Below are 17,705 nucleotides of genomic sequence, written 5' to 3' on the forward strand. Positions count from 1 at the left end.
AAAAAAAAAAAAAAAAAAAAGAAAAGAAAAGAAAAGAAAGGCTTGAAAAGTAAGTCACTGATTTGTTGATTCAAGCCAATAAAAAAAATTCTGTTTTGATTGACATCTACTGCTGGATGGTTGGATGATATTAATGAATGCCACCAAGAAGGTTGTTTGCTTCAACTATTAAGAAGTTGGGTAGAGAAGCAGAGAAACCACAGATTTTAGCGTCAGAGCCTCTGTGTGGATCCTGGCCCTGTATGTGCTGGCTAGTGCAATGATGAATGTCATATTCCCTTGTGTGTAAAATAAGCAGGAAATGATGGATCTGTAAGGTCACTGTAAGGGTTACATTGGAACATGTATATAAAGAATTAATTAGGTCACTGGCACAGTGGAGGCCCATTAAATCTGGAGGAGCAAACTGGCAGCCTGAGGGCTGTATTTGCCCACCCCAACTTTTAAAATGTTGACTTTGAATGGTCATTCTAAGCTCTCCACTTTGTGTCGAGTGCCAGGCACTATTTTAAACATGTTTTATCCTTGCAACATAATTATTACCCATATTTTCCATATGAGGAAAGTGAAACAAAGAAGTATCTGTTTGAGTATATTTCGTAGCTAAAACCTTCATGTAAGTCCAAAAGGAGTCATTGCCTCTCAGTTTCATCCTGTTCAAAATCAAAATGAAGCACTTTTACAAAGCTGATGTAACACAGTGGACACAGGTGTGGCCCCTGGAGACAAGTTCAAACCCTGGTTCCACGGCTTACTAGTTAGTTGTGCAACCCTGGAAAGATTATCTTTGTGCCTTGGTTTCCTCACCTAAAGTCGGGGATCATCATAACCTGCTTCGTTGGGTTGTTGTGAGGATTAGATAAAATGCTTACACCTCTTCTTGGACCTCTCCCCATCACTTTCTTTCCCAACCCATCACAAGCAAAGCTTCACTCATTTATGTGCACTGGTATAAACCCACATGCCTTCAGAGAGAAGAGAGGTGGCAGAACTATATAAAGTGACTTATGTTAAACTGTTGAACAGAATGAATAACGGAAAATTTGAGGCAGACTGTAAGGAACTGGAGAGTGTAGGATTGTGTAAGGGTATGCAAATGAAAAAATTATAAAATGCTGTGCTGACTAAATGGATTAAGGTTGGATATAATTCATTTACTTGCCTAGTCCCTGAGGCATCTGGGTATATTTTGTAGTTTGCAGTTTCAAGAAGGCCCAAAAGGAGTCAGTTTTACACAAACTTCTTTTGCTAGGCACAGGAAGCTCTTTGTAAAGCCGATTACACAGCTGTGTAAAGCCGTGTTCTAAAGCTAGATTACCCTTTCCTAGCTGAGGGTGCAACAGTGTGGAGTTTCAGCCAAACTTATTCTCCAATGCATTACATATGGTAAAGAACACTTAGTACAACACCTAGCACGTAGAAGAATCTCTCTTTTGCCGGGTGTGGTGGCTCACATCTGTAATCTCAGCACTTTGAAAGGCTGAGGCAGGCGGCTCATGAGGTCAGGACCTGGAGGCAGAGGTTGCAGTGAGCCAAGATCATGCCCTAGCCTGGGCAACAGAGCAATGATCCGTCACACACACACACACACACACACACCCCTCTGTCTTATGTTTGTGGCTCTCCAATCAACCATAGGCTATGGAGACAAGGCATTGTGAGGCTCTGTGATTAGGTTTCATGACTTTATCTGTGAATTTAGATGGCTCCAATATCAACTAGACATGACTCTAGATAATTCTATCAGAAATCCATTTTATTTACTTTTTAATTTAATTTAATTTTTTTTTTTTTGAGATGGAGTCTCGCCGGGTCACCCAGGCTGGAGCGCAGTGGCATGATCTCAGCTCACTGCAACCTCCGCCTCCCGGGTTCAAACAATCCTCAGCCTCCTAAGTAGCTGGGATTACAGGCACCTGCCACCATGCCCAGCTAATTCTTGTATTTTTAGTAGAGATGGAGTTTCTCCATATTGGCCAGGCTGGTCTCGAACTCTGATCTCCTGATCCACCTGCCTCAGCCTCCCAAAGTGCTGGAATTACAGGCATGAACCACTGCGCCCAGCCAATTTAATTTAATTTTTGAGACGGAGTCTCGCTCTGTCGCCCAAGCTAGAGTGCAGTCGCAGGATCTCAGCTCACTGGTTCCTTCCCGGTTCACTTGATTATCCTGCCTTAGCCTCCTGAGTAGCTGGGTGCTTGCAACCAAGCCCAGCTAATTTTTAGTAGAGATGGGGTTTCTCCATGTTGGCCAGGCTGATCTTGAACTCCTGACCTCAAGTAATCCACCCACCTTGGCCTCCCAAAGTGCTGGGATTACAGGCAAGAGCCACTGCGCCTTTCTCATTTTATTGTATGTTTGAGACAGGGTTTTGGTTGTTGCTCAGGCTACAGTGCAGTGGCTCAATCATGGCTCACTGCAACCTCAATCTCTTGGATTCAAGTGATGTTCCTACCTCACCTCCCAGCTAGCTGGGTCTATAGGTATGCACCATCATGTGCCACTGATTTATTTTATTTTTATTTTTAGTAGAGACAAGGCCTCACTATGTCATTCAGACTGGTCTTGAACTCGCTGGCCTTAAGGGAGTTGGTCTCAAGCTCAAACAATCCTCCTGCCTCAGCCTCCCAAAGTGCTGGGATTATAGGTGTGAGCCACTGTGACGAGCCTAGAAATTTATTTATTTATTTATTTACTTACTTACTTAAGAGAGAGTCTCACTCCATCACCTAGGCTGGAATGCAGTGGCGAAATCTCAGCTCACTGCACCTCCACCTCCAGGACCCAAGCTGTTCTCGTGCCCCAGCCTCCTGAGCAGCTGGGATTACAGGTGTGTGCCTGGCTAATTTTTGCATTTTAGTAGAGATGGGATTTCATCATGTTGGCCAGGCTAGTATCCAACTTCTGACCTCAAGTGATCCTGACCTGCCTTGGCTTCCCAAAGTGCTGGAATTACAGGTATGAGCCACCATATCTGCCTAGAAATTCATTTTAGAAGGGCGTTGTTCTTATATAATCTTATATGTAAAGCTGGTGGCTTTTGTTCCTGTGACGTGTTAGGATTAATGGGCAAGGAGGCATCTGGGTGGTGAGCGTAGATGGAGGCAGGGCTAAAATTCTGGCACATCAGACTGGAATACAACAGCAAGTGGGAAGGACAGGATGACCACAGTTATTTATCAGGATGGACAGACAGATACGGTTCAGAGGCATAGTGACACTGGGAGAAGGCCCAGATGGGCTGTAGAGGTCTAAGATGTAGAAGCCTTGTCCAAACGTGGTAGAAAAGAGCAAGAAAGAATTCAGGTGGGTGATGCTATCAAGTCTAGACGGGGAAGCCCCCTGGCTTCGGTATCAGGGCTCTTGGCTTCCATGGAAGCAGGCACCTGGAGAACCAGGCCGGATACCATGGGACTTGGCTATATTCAATCTGCATTCCCCCCCACAAGCAAGCTTATAATGGAATCACTATGGAAACAGTATTCATGTACCAGAAGTCTATTTTTCACTTACATTTTGTTTGAATGCTTTTTGTTTTTGACTGCTTTGAACCCGTGAGGTGAGGCACTTCCTATTTTAGAGCTGTCTGAATTCAGATCCGCAACCCCACTGAATTAGGGGAACCCAGAAAAGTACCCCATCACTTCAGCAATTAGAAAATATCACGGGCTGGGCGCGGTGACTCAAGCTTGTAATCCCAGCACTTTGGGAGGCCGAGGCGGGCGGATCACGAGGTCAGGAGTTTATGACCAGCCTGACCAACATGGTGAAACCCCGTCTCTACTAAAAAAATACAAAAATTAGCCTGACGTGGTGCCACACGCCTGTAATTCCAGCTACTGGGGAGGCTGAGGCAGGAGAAGCGCTTGAACCTGGGAGGCGGAGGTTGCGGTGGGCCGGGAGCGCGCCATTGCACTCCAGCCGGGGCGACAGAGACTCTGTCTCAAAAAAAAAAAAAAAAAAAAAAAAAAAAAAAAAAAAAAAAAAAAAAATCACGAGCTTTCTAACAGCATAATTTATGAAGTTATTCCACTCACTTGAACTACTTTCTCAAATAGGAAAAAATAAAGCTGAGCTGCCAGACACGATGAACTGAGTGCAATGATGAATTTTATAAAAGGAGAAAAGAGGAACTACCCATGCCAGTAGCCAGCACTGCCTAAGGATTTCTCACAGGGCATTTTTCTTGCTTGCGGGCTTCTTGATTTTGGTAATATCATCATCACTGCTGGCTTGAGATCTTCTCTATTCTGCAGCACAATGTGCAGATATCTAGAAGCCTATTCTAAATTTATGGCCAACAGGCCGACAGGATTCGTTGCTCTCCCCCCTTCTCCTATTACTTATCTTTCTTCTTAATTCAAAGAGTTAAACGTGTAATTTGTTCTTTGCCTCTTCATTTTTATTTAATTATTTTGTCTTTTTCTAAGTTGTGTTTGACTCCATTGATTCATCCAATATACGTAAAAAGAAACAAACCAAGTGCTTGGGACGCATACCCGGGTTATCTTAACTGTGCAGAGCATGTTTCCTCCCACTCCGCACGAAGTTACCCAGATTATCGCCTCCGTTTTCTGTTTAGGCAGCGGGGGATTGCCATCGCCTCGCCCGCGGTGGGTATCGCAGTCCGACCCCTCCTGGGTTCTCCCAGGTCGCCGCAGCCGCCGCCGCCTCCGCGCCTCCCTGCCACCCCTCTTCCTACAAGGGGGCTCCAGGCCCCCGGCACTAGGACAGCAGGGACGCGGGCAGGAGACAGTGCCCGCCCTCGGTCCCGCCCTCGGCCTCGCGCGGGGTGGGGCCGGGCAGGAGTTCCCCTGCTCGCGCTCCCGGGCCGCCGAGGGGTGGGCGGGGCTGGGGCGCCGAGGGGTGGGCGGGGCTGGGGCGCCGAGGGGTGGGCGGGGCTGCGCCGCCGGGCCGCGCTGCTGCCTGGCAGGCCGGGCATTAGGGCCTCAGCGGAGCCCGCTCCCCTGCGCGCTGGGCGGGGTGGGCGGCAGGCGGCTTCGCGGGCAGGCGCGGGCCGGGAGGCAGCGGCTGCGCCCTGCGCCGGGGCGGAGCCGGGGGCGGGCCGGCGGCCGGCAGGCGGGGAGCTGGGGCCCGAGGCCGGGAGTGCCTGAGCGCCGGCGGCGACGACGGCAGCGGCGGCCCAGCGGGCTCGGTGCGTGGGTCCGCGGCGGCTCGGGGTCCGCCCGCGGGCTGCGGTGCGAGCGGGCGGCCCGGCTCCCCTCCTTCCCCGCCCGCCGCAGCCGCTGTGATTGGGTGGAAGATGGCGCTGGGCGGATGGAAATCCTAATGACAGTCTCCAAATTCGCCTCCATCTGTACCATGGTAGGTGCAGCTGGCGGGCGGCAGGGGCAGCCGGGACCTCTCGGGCGGGCGGACGGCGCTGGACCCGTTTCTCCTCGTGGCCGCCGGCGGGGCCTAGCGCAGGGGCGTGCGGGCGGCCCGGGTGGGGGCGGTTGGACGGCGCTCAGGCGGGGAGCGCGGGGGTGAGCGGCCAAGGCGGCCGGGGAGGGGGCGCCGCCTGGCGGGCCGGGGCTGCGCGAGGGTGGCGGTGAGGGGGCGACCGTGCGGGACGCGGCGAGGGGCGGGCACTGGCCTCCAGGAGCCCGCGACCGAACTGCTGGTGTCCGCGCCGGGCCGAGGGCCGAAGCGCGCCCGGCCTGTGGCGGGGCAGCGGGTGGGCGCGCGGGAGCCGGAGCGCGGCCCTGGGCCAGGGTCGCCGGGGAGGGGGTGCGGAGCTGCGGAGCAGCGCGGGCTCCATTTCCTCCTGGCTGCGCGCCGAGAGGGAGGTGTCCCCGGGCGGGGTGGGGGTCGGCAGGCAGGAAGGAAGGGTCTTTGCCGGGGCGGGCTGCGCTCTTTCCCGCCCGGGAGAGGACGGAAGTCAAGTGCAGATTTCCTCGCGCCGCTGGCCGGCCCGAGTCCCCGACCCCGCGTTGGGGGAAAGGGGCGTGTGTAAAGATGGAAACTTTAAGTGCTGTTGAAATTCTCTCCATTTTCTTCTCGGAGAGGCACGAGCTCTCTTTTCCAGCCGTGTGTCCAGGTGGCAGTCTTGTCTGTGGGAATGCACGTTAATCTTGAAAAGCATTAGCTTTCCTGTCATTTGTTTACTTCGGCCCACCAGACACATCTGTATGTGGTGAAGCCACGTCTGTCTGTGTGCGGGAACCGCCTGCCAAGGCGATGATATTTGTTTTCTCAGGGCGCTTAAATAGACTATAAAAGAAAAGCGCTAAATCCTCGCTGGAAGTCCCGAATTAAGCAAAACGTGGGCGCGTTTAAAACTTGGTGTTTTGTGCTTGGCCAGAAGGACCACAGTTTTCCACATGATGAGACAAATTCGTTTAATTAGCGCCTCGTGAGCTTATATGTAGGGATCGTAATTTATGAGTCATCACCTAAAAAAGTTGTTCTTTGCAACGTGGACCTATTGGTTGTTATTAAAGACTTCTGAAAGCTTGTGTTTGATGCCTCTCTGGCCCTGTTTATGCAACCGATTTCATATAGGAGAGCCTCAAGCAATTTTCCATCTAAGGATGGTCCGTTGTATATATTTTTCTTTAAGGAGTGGTGAATCAGATCGGAAAGATGCTTTAAAAGCAGATTCTTTACTGCATGCTGAGGAACAGTACAAAAAATGGCTGAAATCAGGTAGACATAAAAATAGACAGTATTTAAGAAATCATATTGAAGACTCCATTTCCCAACTGGATGGTTGTTCTTTCTCAGAGTTTACATTTTAGGAACGCATTGGTATTAAATGGACTATTTTAAAGTGATTTTCAAGAATTGTTTGGGCTAATTATTTTTAGATAACGCCAATTATTATCTTACTCAGTTTCAAAAGAAATGCGATAATTAGGTCTTTTACAGTGATAGCAGATTGCTGAGCTACACACATTGTAATGGTCACAGTTCACTGTCAAAGACTGGGATTTCAGGAGTGGTGTGATACTTTTATTCATTCACTCAAGTACTGTACATCGAGTATACGTTTAGCAGCTACCAAGGGCTAGAGGCGGGGCTGAGTGCTGGGGATGCCGCAGTGGTCAGGATAGTCCCCTCTTTCATGGTGTTTACATTCTTCTTCATGGACACAAACAGTATTTAAATTAGTATATTAATAAATGTGTGCTGTAATCACATTAGGACAGTGAGACACAGGGATTTGCCAGCGTCGCACACTTAGTAAGTGGGATTCTGATCTCAAGGATGTCAAACTCGGGAGCTCTTTCTAGGGCTTCCACATAGATGCATTAATTACAGGTGGGGTGTGTGTATTGTTGGCAAATACAGAAAGTGCCTGGCCAAATGAGATTGTTCGAAAGGTACTATTGAAATTGGGTGTGTCTTTATTCGTATTTGAATACATTCTAATGTACCCCCAAATAGTGCTAAATATCTCAAAGTAGTGTGCAGTCTTATTCTTTAAAGAAAATGCTATCTGTCCTCTTGAGAATCACAAAATTGAAAAGCAAAGATACCTCTTTAGCTTTGTTGGTGCCGTTTTTGCTAGGCTTGGAATGCTTCCTCCGCCCTACCCCCCATCCTCCTTGTATTTCGAGTATGTGTACCTCTTTAGCAGGGAGCTTTACTTGAATAATCCTACCCCTCTCCAACCCAACCCTCCATCCCCCTCATACAACTTCATGCCATTTTTGAAATGTCAGTAGCACCTATTATATTAAAACTGTGTAGTATATTTTTCTTTGAACACTTACTCAGTTATGAGGGCCTTGAAGGGGAAGGACTGTCATTTACATTTACTTCTACAGTTTGATCTGGAGTACTAGGCTCTGCATTCAGCGTAAAAGTGTTCAGGTGAAGCAGGGATGATACTGGGTGTGTGTGTGGAATGGTGGAGAGAAGATGGGCTAGACTTAAACAGAGTACTTCTCAGAAAATCAGCAGCTGTAAAAACATTTAGGATGAGTTGAAATATCATTCTATAAATACTGAAGTGTACATAGTTTTTTCATTTGTCAAAATAAGGTACCTGGACACACCTGCAATACCTTAATTGGGTTAAGTAACTGTTAATAACAGTTTTCAGCTGTGTCGTATTTTAGATAACTAGTGTTCTGCTTACATGTGAAAATTAGTAAAATTTGTTTTTCATAGATTAGGTTGCAATGAGTACATTTTCAAGGTTACCTCTTGAAATACCTCTTTTTAATTTGTTTGTGAAATAATACATTTTCATTATCACATGGTGTTTATTTCGATTTTGAAGTAGTTTCAGACTTCAGGGCCTGGCACAGAGTACCTATCTATCTGATAACTAATATTATACTTAATAAGTGTGAAATAATGGGAAAAGTGACAGAATAGTTGTAGAAGGGCTCTGTTTTGCAGTTGAGGTGGCTAATCCGGGTGGTCCGTCATGGCTGTTGTTTGCATGGAGGCAGGCACTGCTTCCTGTTAGCTCCATAAATGTTAGCTCTGCCTCTGATCATTATTCTCTCTTACTATTTGAGTTGTAGGAGTCATAGTTAGGAAGGCGTTGTCGGGAGTGGGACTGGACAAAGGAGAAGTTGTTGGTGCAGAGGGTGGGTAGAGTTAGATCATGGGGTGGCATGGCCTGGCTGCTTGCCCACCGTCGTTTACAAGGGCTTGAGATTAGATCCATTAGAACATGGTGGTAATATGGCCAAAGCTGTAAGGAAGATTCTAGGAGAGTCCGATGGGCTTTGCTTCTGAGAAAGCCTGTGCCTCGCCCAGCACACGGAGCATGGTAAACTTTACTTGCTGAAGAAAAGGCACAGGTAAAGCTGGCCGTCTTTTTTTGTTTGTTTGTTCTGTTTTAATAACAAAGTTTTTTTAAAAATATGTAAATCAGAAAGGACATATATGGAAAAATGTTTGCCTATTCTTACTGCCTCAGTCTCACTGGGATCCAAATAACAGTATGTGTGGTCAGCGCAGTTTATCCTTACTACAGAAATAAAGGCAAGGTGGGGCGAGCCTCAAATCCCATGCTTTGTTGGGAGTGTGTGTGTGTAAGTCTCCTCTTTATATTATAGTAAATAATAAAATTCCTTTTTCCTTCTCACGAAATAGGGTGGATATAGTTCTTTTATTCATAAAATCTTTCTTATTTTTACATGAATATTTTATTAGTAAAATAGTTCTTTCCTGATAGGAGCATTTAAATGTGAGTAGCCATGTTTTACTTGTCTAATTTTTGCTGTGTTAATTTAAGAGGGAACAAAACATAAGCTTCTTAAGCCTTTTTTTTTTTTTTTTTTTTTTTTTTTTTTTTTTTTTTTTTTTAAGACAACATCAAAAATAAGGAATCTTCTATTACATAAATGTTTGGTCAAAGGAATGTTTGAGCTTGGTGGAGAGAGAACATTTAGAAGAAGTATTATAGAAGTTTTATTTAAGCCCACTGATCTTTTGAATTTGTCTAAAATACATTTTTAGACCTTAGACATTAAAAATGATACATTCCCATAGAAAATCTGGAAAATATAAAAACTCTAAGAAAGTGAAAGGAAGATCAGTTATTTTACCTTCCAGGGCATATTTTCTTTGACTTTTTAAAAAACTCAAGTTATATTCCCTAGATATAATTTTATATTGTTTTTCCATAAATGATTATCATGTTATAAAATTTGCCCAATTTTAGGATGAACATGAAGAGTTTAATGTTAGAAAATGATGAGGTGTTGACATTAGCCCAGTAAAGCATAGTGGTAGGGGACTAGGTCGTTGACAGGTTATATATTTAATGATTATTAGAGGGTAAAGTAATATAGTTAGTAGAAATGGAATTTTATAAAAGGTGATGGTTTAATCTTAGGCACTTAGTTATCACAAAGATAAGACTTGTTAGGGTCTGAAATTTTTAATATGCTTAAAAACGCTAGTTTTAAATACCATATTCAATTATGTGGCGTGTGTATAAATAATGTGGTCTTATTTTATATCATATGGCTTTGCTTACCTTGTGGTGGCTTTCTCCTTTCACCTTTCGCTAATAAGTGGCTAATAGGTCTCAAAGTAGGTTAATTATCTACCCTACCATGATCCATGTTGGCCAGTTTCAGCCAGACGTTGTCACATTCTTGTTGTTTTGATTCTAGACTTCTGACCAAGTCCCCCTAAATTGAATCTGCCTCCTTTTTGTCGTTTACCAAATTCCTTTCTTCCTGCCTTTAAACCCATATTTATTCTAGCTCTTCCGGAACTTTTATTGTCTTAGGAAGTATCATTCAGGCATTTGTATACTATGTATATTTCTTTTCCAGAAACGTTTTTAGATTTAAATAATTAATTTTGTTTTGGTTTCCCTTTTAGTAGCCCTGTTTCAGAAATTTAATATGATATTTTATTGTATATTTGATAGAAGATAAATTCTGGTCCACATTTTGACATTTAGATTTGTATGTATGGGAAAGTTTCTTAAAACTTTGAGGTAATTTTTCTCTTCTGTGAAATAAAGGGATTGGACTAGACACCCTTTAATAGATATTCCTTATATGCTTGTCTCCTTCTAGATCTAAAATTCTGATTCTTTGATAGTTTATAAATGATTATTGGTGTCATTTTCATCATTTTGGGAGCTCTTTTTAAAAAAATTAATTTTTTTTTGCTCTGTAACCCATTTCTAGAACATTTTGGGAGTTCTTAATTATGTTTTACTAATACAAAAAGCATAGAATGAGATATAATTAAGCATGAATTTCACTTAGTTTCCTAGTTTTTACAGCCTAAATATATTTTTCTTCCTTTAAAACCATTTACTGGAGGTTACTGATATCGCCATTTTAGTCACCAACAGGCCAATAATCCACAGAGCTATTTATTAATTTTTGACACTTTTTTCTTTGCCAATACCACGAAAAAGAAAAATGATTTGAATTTTTTTGAGATTCCACATTTATTTCTTTAGTTATGAGTATGATCTTGGACAAGTTTTACTTTTCTGTACCTGTAAAATGAGAGTAAGATAACATCGAGTTCATCGGGTTGTTGACCAGTGCCTGGCCCATGGTGACCACTGTGTCGTGTTGGCTGTTACTATTACCCTTCCAACATGATTTGCTCCCCTCCCTGAGGTAAAAAGTATTCATTGGCACTACTGATTAATCTGTTAGCTCAACATATGCTAACCAAAATGGGAATTTGTTTTGTGAAATAACAATTGTCAGTTCCTTTTCTTCATAAGAAATGTTAGTTTATTAGTAGTATGCACCCCTGAGAAAGCACTAATTTATTTTGAAATAAGGTGGATTAATTGATAATATGAAAGCTAGGAAAGTAGATTGTCCTCTTGCTGTATTTTGAACAGTTTCTAGAAGAATTTGTTTCTTTTGTCTGGGAGTAAAAATTACTGGTCTAATTTGTGACATTCTCAAACATATTTACAAGTTTAGGTAAGTTGGGAATGTCAAAAGCCGCAATTACTTTTGCATCAACCTTATACCTTTAGAAGAAAAATCTGTCTTACCTTATTTTATACTAAAAAAAAAAAAAAAAAAATGTCAAAAGCCGCAATTACTTTTGCATCAACCTTATACCTTTAGAAGAAAAATCTGTCTTACCTTATTTTATACTAAAAAAAAAAAAACAAAAACACACTGCTTTTTGTCATTACCAGAACGAGGTGTGTGTATTCAGGTTAGCTTCAGGACTTATATCCTTGCAGATTTTCCTGTTTACTGAGGCCATATTATTATATTTAATTTTCTTATACTGTATCCTTTAGGAAGCATAACAAGAGAATAACATCTCTCGTTGGCTTACAGTGCACTTACCCACCCTGGTATTAGATATCTTGTCTAAAACCTGCTGTCCCAATTTCGTAGTCTGGAAGAGGGATTTTACGTACATACACTGTACTTTGAGGTGTTGGGAGAAAATGGTAAGTGAAGGGTTGTATTATGAAGAGTTATGCTTGCTGAACTGAAAACTCTCAATTGGAGGCCCAGTATTGTTGAAAATACTTATATATAACATTTGATCATTTGATATCTTATGTGCAGAAGTCGTACTAGGAGGTTAGAGTGGCAGTTTATATACATTTATTTTGGAAGAAAAACTACTAAGTCTTTGCTTTTTCACAGCAAAACTCAAGAAGACTTTGTGATAGTGTAAAGTGTAAGAAATTTAATGTAGAGCTCCATTGTATGAGGTGCTATAGCCTTCTCTGTTTCCTGGCTTATGCTTTTCTGCTGCTTCTCTGTAAGAAGGACCATTAGCTTCTTCTAAACAGTGTGTTATGTCTAAAGAAGAGATGTATAAGCTTGGTTTATTTATCTGTAGTGATCTACATGTCCAGAGCTACCTACCAATCAAAATTTATTTCCAACTTAAAACAAGAAGTAGATGTTTATTTCAGTGATAACTGACAGATGTTCTTACTGAAATGCTTCATAGGTAATCATCCATGCATTCTCTATTTGTAAATAGGGGTTTAAATCATAATATTGATGGAGTTAGAGTACTGTTGTCTTTGATTTTATTTTAGTGCATTTTATTTTAGTGACCTAGTAAGCCTCTGCCTGATGGTGGTTTTTTTCCCCCATTTTTGGGGGTAAAAAGTGCTTTTTCCTAAGTACTTTGAGGAAGGATTCATGGAGACCTGCATTAAATCAAGCTGCATGTGGGTTCTGAGAATATGAAGATGACTATGACAAACTCTGGTCTTATGTAACTTCAGTGTGGAACTTCAGAATTACATTCAGTATGTCCTGAGTGGGTTATAGTTGTGCTGAGGAAGTAATCCTCTTGACCCCTGGACAGCCTGGAGGTATCTGGGTTGATCAGAGGCACTTAGCCAGTTCCATTCTGGTGAGAGCAGACTTAGCTGTATCTTTATTTATTTATTTTTGTAGACAGAGTCTTGCTCTATTGCTCAGGCTGTCTCCTACGTTTAAACTGTCCTCTTGCCTTGACCTCCCAAGGTGCTCAGATTACAGGTGTGAGCCATTGCACCTGGCCACCTCCATATCCCTGTGAGCTCTATATATACTATTTTCTCTGTGTGTCCTGATAAGAAAAAGATTGGAAACCAGCTCTACTTACAGCATTGTAGAGGATGAACATGTAAGACAAATGCACACAATGAGATGTTTTTCTTATTGCTATAAGTAATGGTAATTATATGTGTAAGAGAAGGTGGTTATTTCTCTGGGAGAGAAAAGAAGAGGGCTTCAGGAAAAAGCTTAAAAGAGAGTTGAACTTTGCAAAATGAATGGCCTTTATTATGTGGACATGGAGGGATGGGATACCAGATATAAGTAAATAATGTGTTACTCTTAGGCTCTGTAGTGGTTTGGCATGAAAGCGGGTCTTGTGAACAGTAAGGCTGGAGAGTAGGAAGGGGGTATATTTAAAGAAATACCAAGTTTACCAACTATTGATTCGCATTAAAATAATCATTAAAGTGTTTGGCCTGAGGAAATGTAAGTCCAGAGGACAGTTATGAGCATATAGGAAACAATGGAGTTGGTAAAAATATGCTAAATTGAATTACATTGATTGTTCAAAATTTGCTTGTTTCTTTTTTTTAAGATAAAATGACAACAAAACAAGATGGATGGGGTAGAAGGACAATTCAGTGGGCTGTTAAAACTTGTTAAGGGCCTCCTTGTTTTTTTGTTTTTTTTTTTTTGAGTCGGAGTTTCGCTCTTGTTACCCAGGCTGGAGTGCAATGGCGCGATCTCGGCTCACCGCAACCTCCGCCTCCTGGGTTCAGGCAATTCTCCTGCCTCAGCCTCCTGAGTAGCTGGGATTACAGGCACGCGCCACCATGCCTAGCTAATTTTTTGTAGTTTTAGTGGAGACGGGGTTTCACCATGTTGACCAGGATGGTCTCGATCTCTTGACCTCGTGATCCACCCGCCTCGGCCTCCCAAAGTGCTGGGATTACAAGCGTGAGCCACCGCGCCCGGCCAGGGCCTCCTTGTTTAAGAACCATCTAAACAACCACTGTTGGAAAATTTTGGGTTGTATATACATGTTAAAAAATTAAGGATAAATACTCACACAAGGAGTGAATTTTCTTTCTTCCATGCCAGCAGACATTTAAACATTGCCATTCAAACTCTGAGAGAAGGAAAGTAGGAAAAACAAAATGGAAAAGAATAATAGAAAACACAGGTGGAAGAAATAAGCTCTAGTTCATTAATCGTAATCCAAATGGATCAAACTTACCTGCATTATATTAAAGGAACTATCAGATTGGATAAAAAACAAAATATTGCTTAATAAGAAACCTACTTAAAATGAAAGGACAGTCTGTTTAACAATAACACAATATTGTCACACCTAAGAAAATTAACAATAGATTTTTTTTTTGAGATATTTCAAAATAATTTATTTTGTCGTTGTTAGTCTTTCTGTATCTGTTCAGAGTTAGGAAAAATTAGGTAATATTAGCCACATTTTCACAAAATGGAAAGGAAGCTTAAAGTCAACCCTGCAGCAACTAGGGATGGGGTCCAAATTTCTAGACATCCAAACTCATTATGACATCTGTGGGCCAATGTGTTGCAGGTTTGATGGTTGAGACAAAATTATTCCTTTTCAAACAAGAATTGGGAATTTTTATTCCTGACTTTTCAGCTGCATGTCTCTGTGTGTGACTTTGAGTCCCACTTCCCTCACCAGTTATTTTCACTTGGGTAGGCCATATAACTGGTTTCAGTTATGAAATAATAATTTATCCATTAGAACAGATGAGATGACATGTGAACGTCGTTTGTACTATAAACACGTATTAACGTCACCCTTAAATGGTCATTATTGGTAAGACTCCATGCCCTGTTAAGGAAAGGATGGAGAAAGCGCATTAAGATACTGTGAGACTGTAGGAGTTATAACAGGGCTCACAAGTTACCTTTGACACAGTATAGCTATTTGGAAGCTTGAACATGAGTATTTTAATCTATGAAGCATAGTTTTAGATTACCCTTAAAATCTTTTTACTGTGTTAAGAATTTATAGTTCATAAAGTGGCTGTCTTTTTTTTTTTTTTTTTTGAGACAGAACCTTGCTCTGTCGCCCAGAGTGGAGTGCAGTGACACAATCTCGCCTCCTTGAAACCTCTGCCTCCTGCGCTCAAGCTATCTGGGACTCTAGGCACACACCACCGTGCCCAGCTAATTTTTCTTTTTAATAAGTTTTTTATAGAGACAAGGTTTCGCCACATTGCCCAGGCCTGTCTCAAACTCCTGAGCTCAAGCAGTCCACCCAGCCTCCCAAAATGCTGGGATTACAGGCGTGAACCACCGCACCTGGCCTGTAGTTAACTTCTGATGTCAGTAAACTCTGCAATTCCCTTCTAGTAACATTTCTTTTAAGGTCTAAAATTATAGTGAATAAATTGCCTTGATTTCTACAGTATTCGTCTACCTGGGTTTTTCAGGGATCCCTGAAAAGAGACTTTCAAAATTAGAGCCCGTCTGGGCACAAGTAAAATAAGCCATAAAGTACTTAAATTGTAGGGGTAAGGAGACAGACAATAAAATAAAAGGCTTTTGTTCTTTGAAATGGAAAATACATTTATAATTTGAGATTTTTGTAGATGAACATTTATTCTGCTTTGTATGTGATTATCTTAGTCCAAAAATCTAGCTGTTATAACTTTGAAGAAATTATTTCTACCATTTCTTTAGAATATTGTTTCACAGTTTTTCTTTGCTGGTGTTGCAAAGGTTCCCTGGTTGTTTAATTTGCTTAATGTAGATACTCATATGCAGGATGAAGATACTCATATGCAGGATGATTAAGGTGGTACCATGAGGGTGGTAGCTGGGACTTTGAAGTTTTCATGAGAAAGGCGTGTCTTAAAATAATAGAGCAGGGGCATCCTCTTTTCCACAAAAGACGGTTTCAGACTTAATGGCCTTGAGAGATGACGCTTTGTGGAGGAGAACACTGCACGTTGGGACCTGGGGGAAGGATGGCTGGAGGGAGACCATCAGGAAGAATAGTTGATGGATGCTGGGCTTAAACCAGGGAGATGGGTTGAGCTGTGTAGCAAATCACCATGGCACCGTTTACCTGTGTAACAAACCTGCGTATCCTGCACATGTGCCCTGGAACTTAAGATTGAAGAAAAAAAAAAAAAGGAAACATGATACTTTGGTTCTTTTAAGAACAGGTGAGGAATAGGAATCAAGTGGTTTCACTGTTTGTTATTTGATGTACCTAGAGGTTTAATGCTGATAATTTCTTCAGGCTGATGTAGTCAGGGTTTTTATGTAAAGGTGGACAAAATTCGGAACAAATTTGAAACATCAAAGGCTCAAAACTAGATGTAACTGACCAAAAATACAACCAAAAATATTGTGCTTTTGGTTCTGCTGGGCAAATTAGAATCTTTTTGTTGTCTTCTGTTACATATTTTTTTTAAAAGACAGTTCACTTTTTTTTTTAAACTTTATTGGTTAGTTTCATTTGTTTTTCCGAATTTTTTCAATTTGAGGAATTTTTCAATATCTCCTCCACAGGACACCCTGCTGAACAAGGACCTGTCATTGTCACGTGACTTGTTAAAACGGAGGCCTTGACTTAACTTTGCAAATGAAAAGCTAAAAGGACGCAACTTTCACTTCCGGTTGTTTTCTCGCTATACAAATCAAGCCTTAGCCTGATAAAAATTGGATATTTGTGTCATTGTCTTAGTTGGAGTCATTATGTTGCTCTTTTTAACTAAAAATATGTAAGTGAAATCTGTCACCTTTTTTGTTCTCTGTTTATTGAGTTTTTCCAGCTTTATTGAGGAATAATGGATACGTATCATGGTATGTATTTAAGGGGGTATTTTCATTCTTTAAAGACTGCACAGATGCCTTTGGTCAGGTTACTGCTTCTGACAAGTGTTCCCCACTGTTCCGCTGTTTCAGGTTGTTATTTCCTTGTATCTATGAAGCCTCTCTTCTGTTACACATTTTCAACCCAGATATTAGTTGCTTTAATAGTCTACTGTCTTTCCTTTTCATATCTGAAACTGGTATGCAATTATTATACCATTTCAGTGCCAATACCCTACTGTGATGTTCTTGTCATTTTATGTTAATGATGACTTCGTTCATCTTCACTGACTTGTAAAGTTGAATGTGACTTCTGTAATTTTAGCTTTTCCAAGGAACTTACATCAGAGTCTGACATTTATTGAGTGGCTAGTTGGTGATGCTATTGCCAGGCATTTCACAGATTCAGGTTTCACAATGATAAAAAGTAGAGGTGTTCCCCTCCACAAACCGTCATCTCTCAAGGCCATTAAGTCTGAAACCTTCTAAACATTATATCCTGTTTTGCGGAAAAGGGGATGTCCCTGCTCTGTTATTTTAAGATGCACCTTCCTCATGTAAACTTCAGTTGAGTTTAGATAAATGTGTAGATGATAAATCTAGAACAGATTGTTAAAGAGAGTTAGGATATTTGGGTACATTTTTGGTTGACATCAAAGTTAACAAGGCCTTCTGCAAATGTTACTGGATATTGATAGAGAAGGCTGGATTAAGTAGGTGTGGCCTAGTTGAGAAATGAAATTTAATAATAAAACACTTGTAAAACACTGGAATTATATGCCTGATGCAAATGGAATGGTGTTTGAAAAATCTTATTTTCGGCCGGGTGCGGTGGCTCAAGCCTGTAATCCCAGCACTTTGGGAGGCTGAGGAGGGCGGATCACAAGGTCAAGAGATTGAGACCATCCTGGCCAACATGGTGAAACCCCGTCTCTATTAAAA

General features: G+C 42.0%; 1 protein-coding gene and 1 long non-coding RNA gene across 2 annotated transcripts in view; one reads left to right on the top strand and one right to left on the bottom strand.

Moving 5' to 3' along the window:
- Window positions 1-4,704, bottom strand: part of LOC119472521 — a 13,520-nt gene extending 8,816 nt beyond the window's left edge. The window contains exon 1 of the long non-coding RNA XR_005201668.1: window positions 4,500-4,704. This is a non-coding gene — a long non-coding RNA (uncharacterized LOC119472521). The remainder of the gene's footprint in view (window positions 1-4,499) is intronic.
- Window positions 4,705-5,028: 324 nt separating this feature from the next.
- USP12 (ubiquitin specific peptidase 12) overlaps window positions 5,029-17,705 on the top strand; it is a 104,185-nt gene continuing 91,508 nt past the window's right edge. The window contains exon 1 of the mRNA XM_017537516.2: window positions 5,029-5,325. Within this exon, the coding sequence (XP_017393005.1) occupies window positions 5,278-5,325 (48 nt within the window). The 5' untranslated portion in view covers window positions 5,029-5,277. The remainder of the gene's footprint in view (window positions 5,326-17,705) is intronic.

This window comes from Cebus imitator, unplaced genomic scaffold (assembly GCF_001604975.1).
Source record: "Cebus imitator isolate Cc_AM_T3 unplaced genomic scaffold, Cebus_imitator-1.0 Scaffold103, whole genome shotgun sequence".
NCBI classification, from domain to species: domain Eukaryota; kingdom Metazoa; phylum Chordata; class Mammalia; order Primates; family Cebidae; genus Cebus; species Cebus imitator.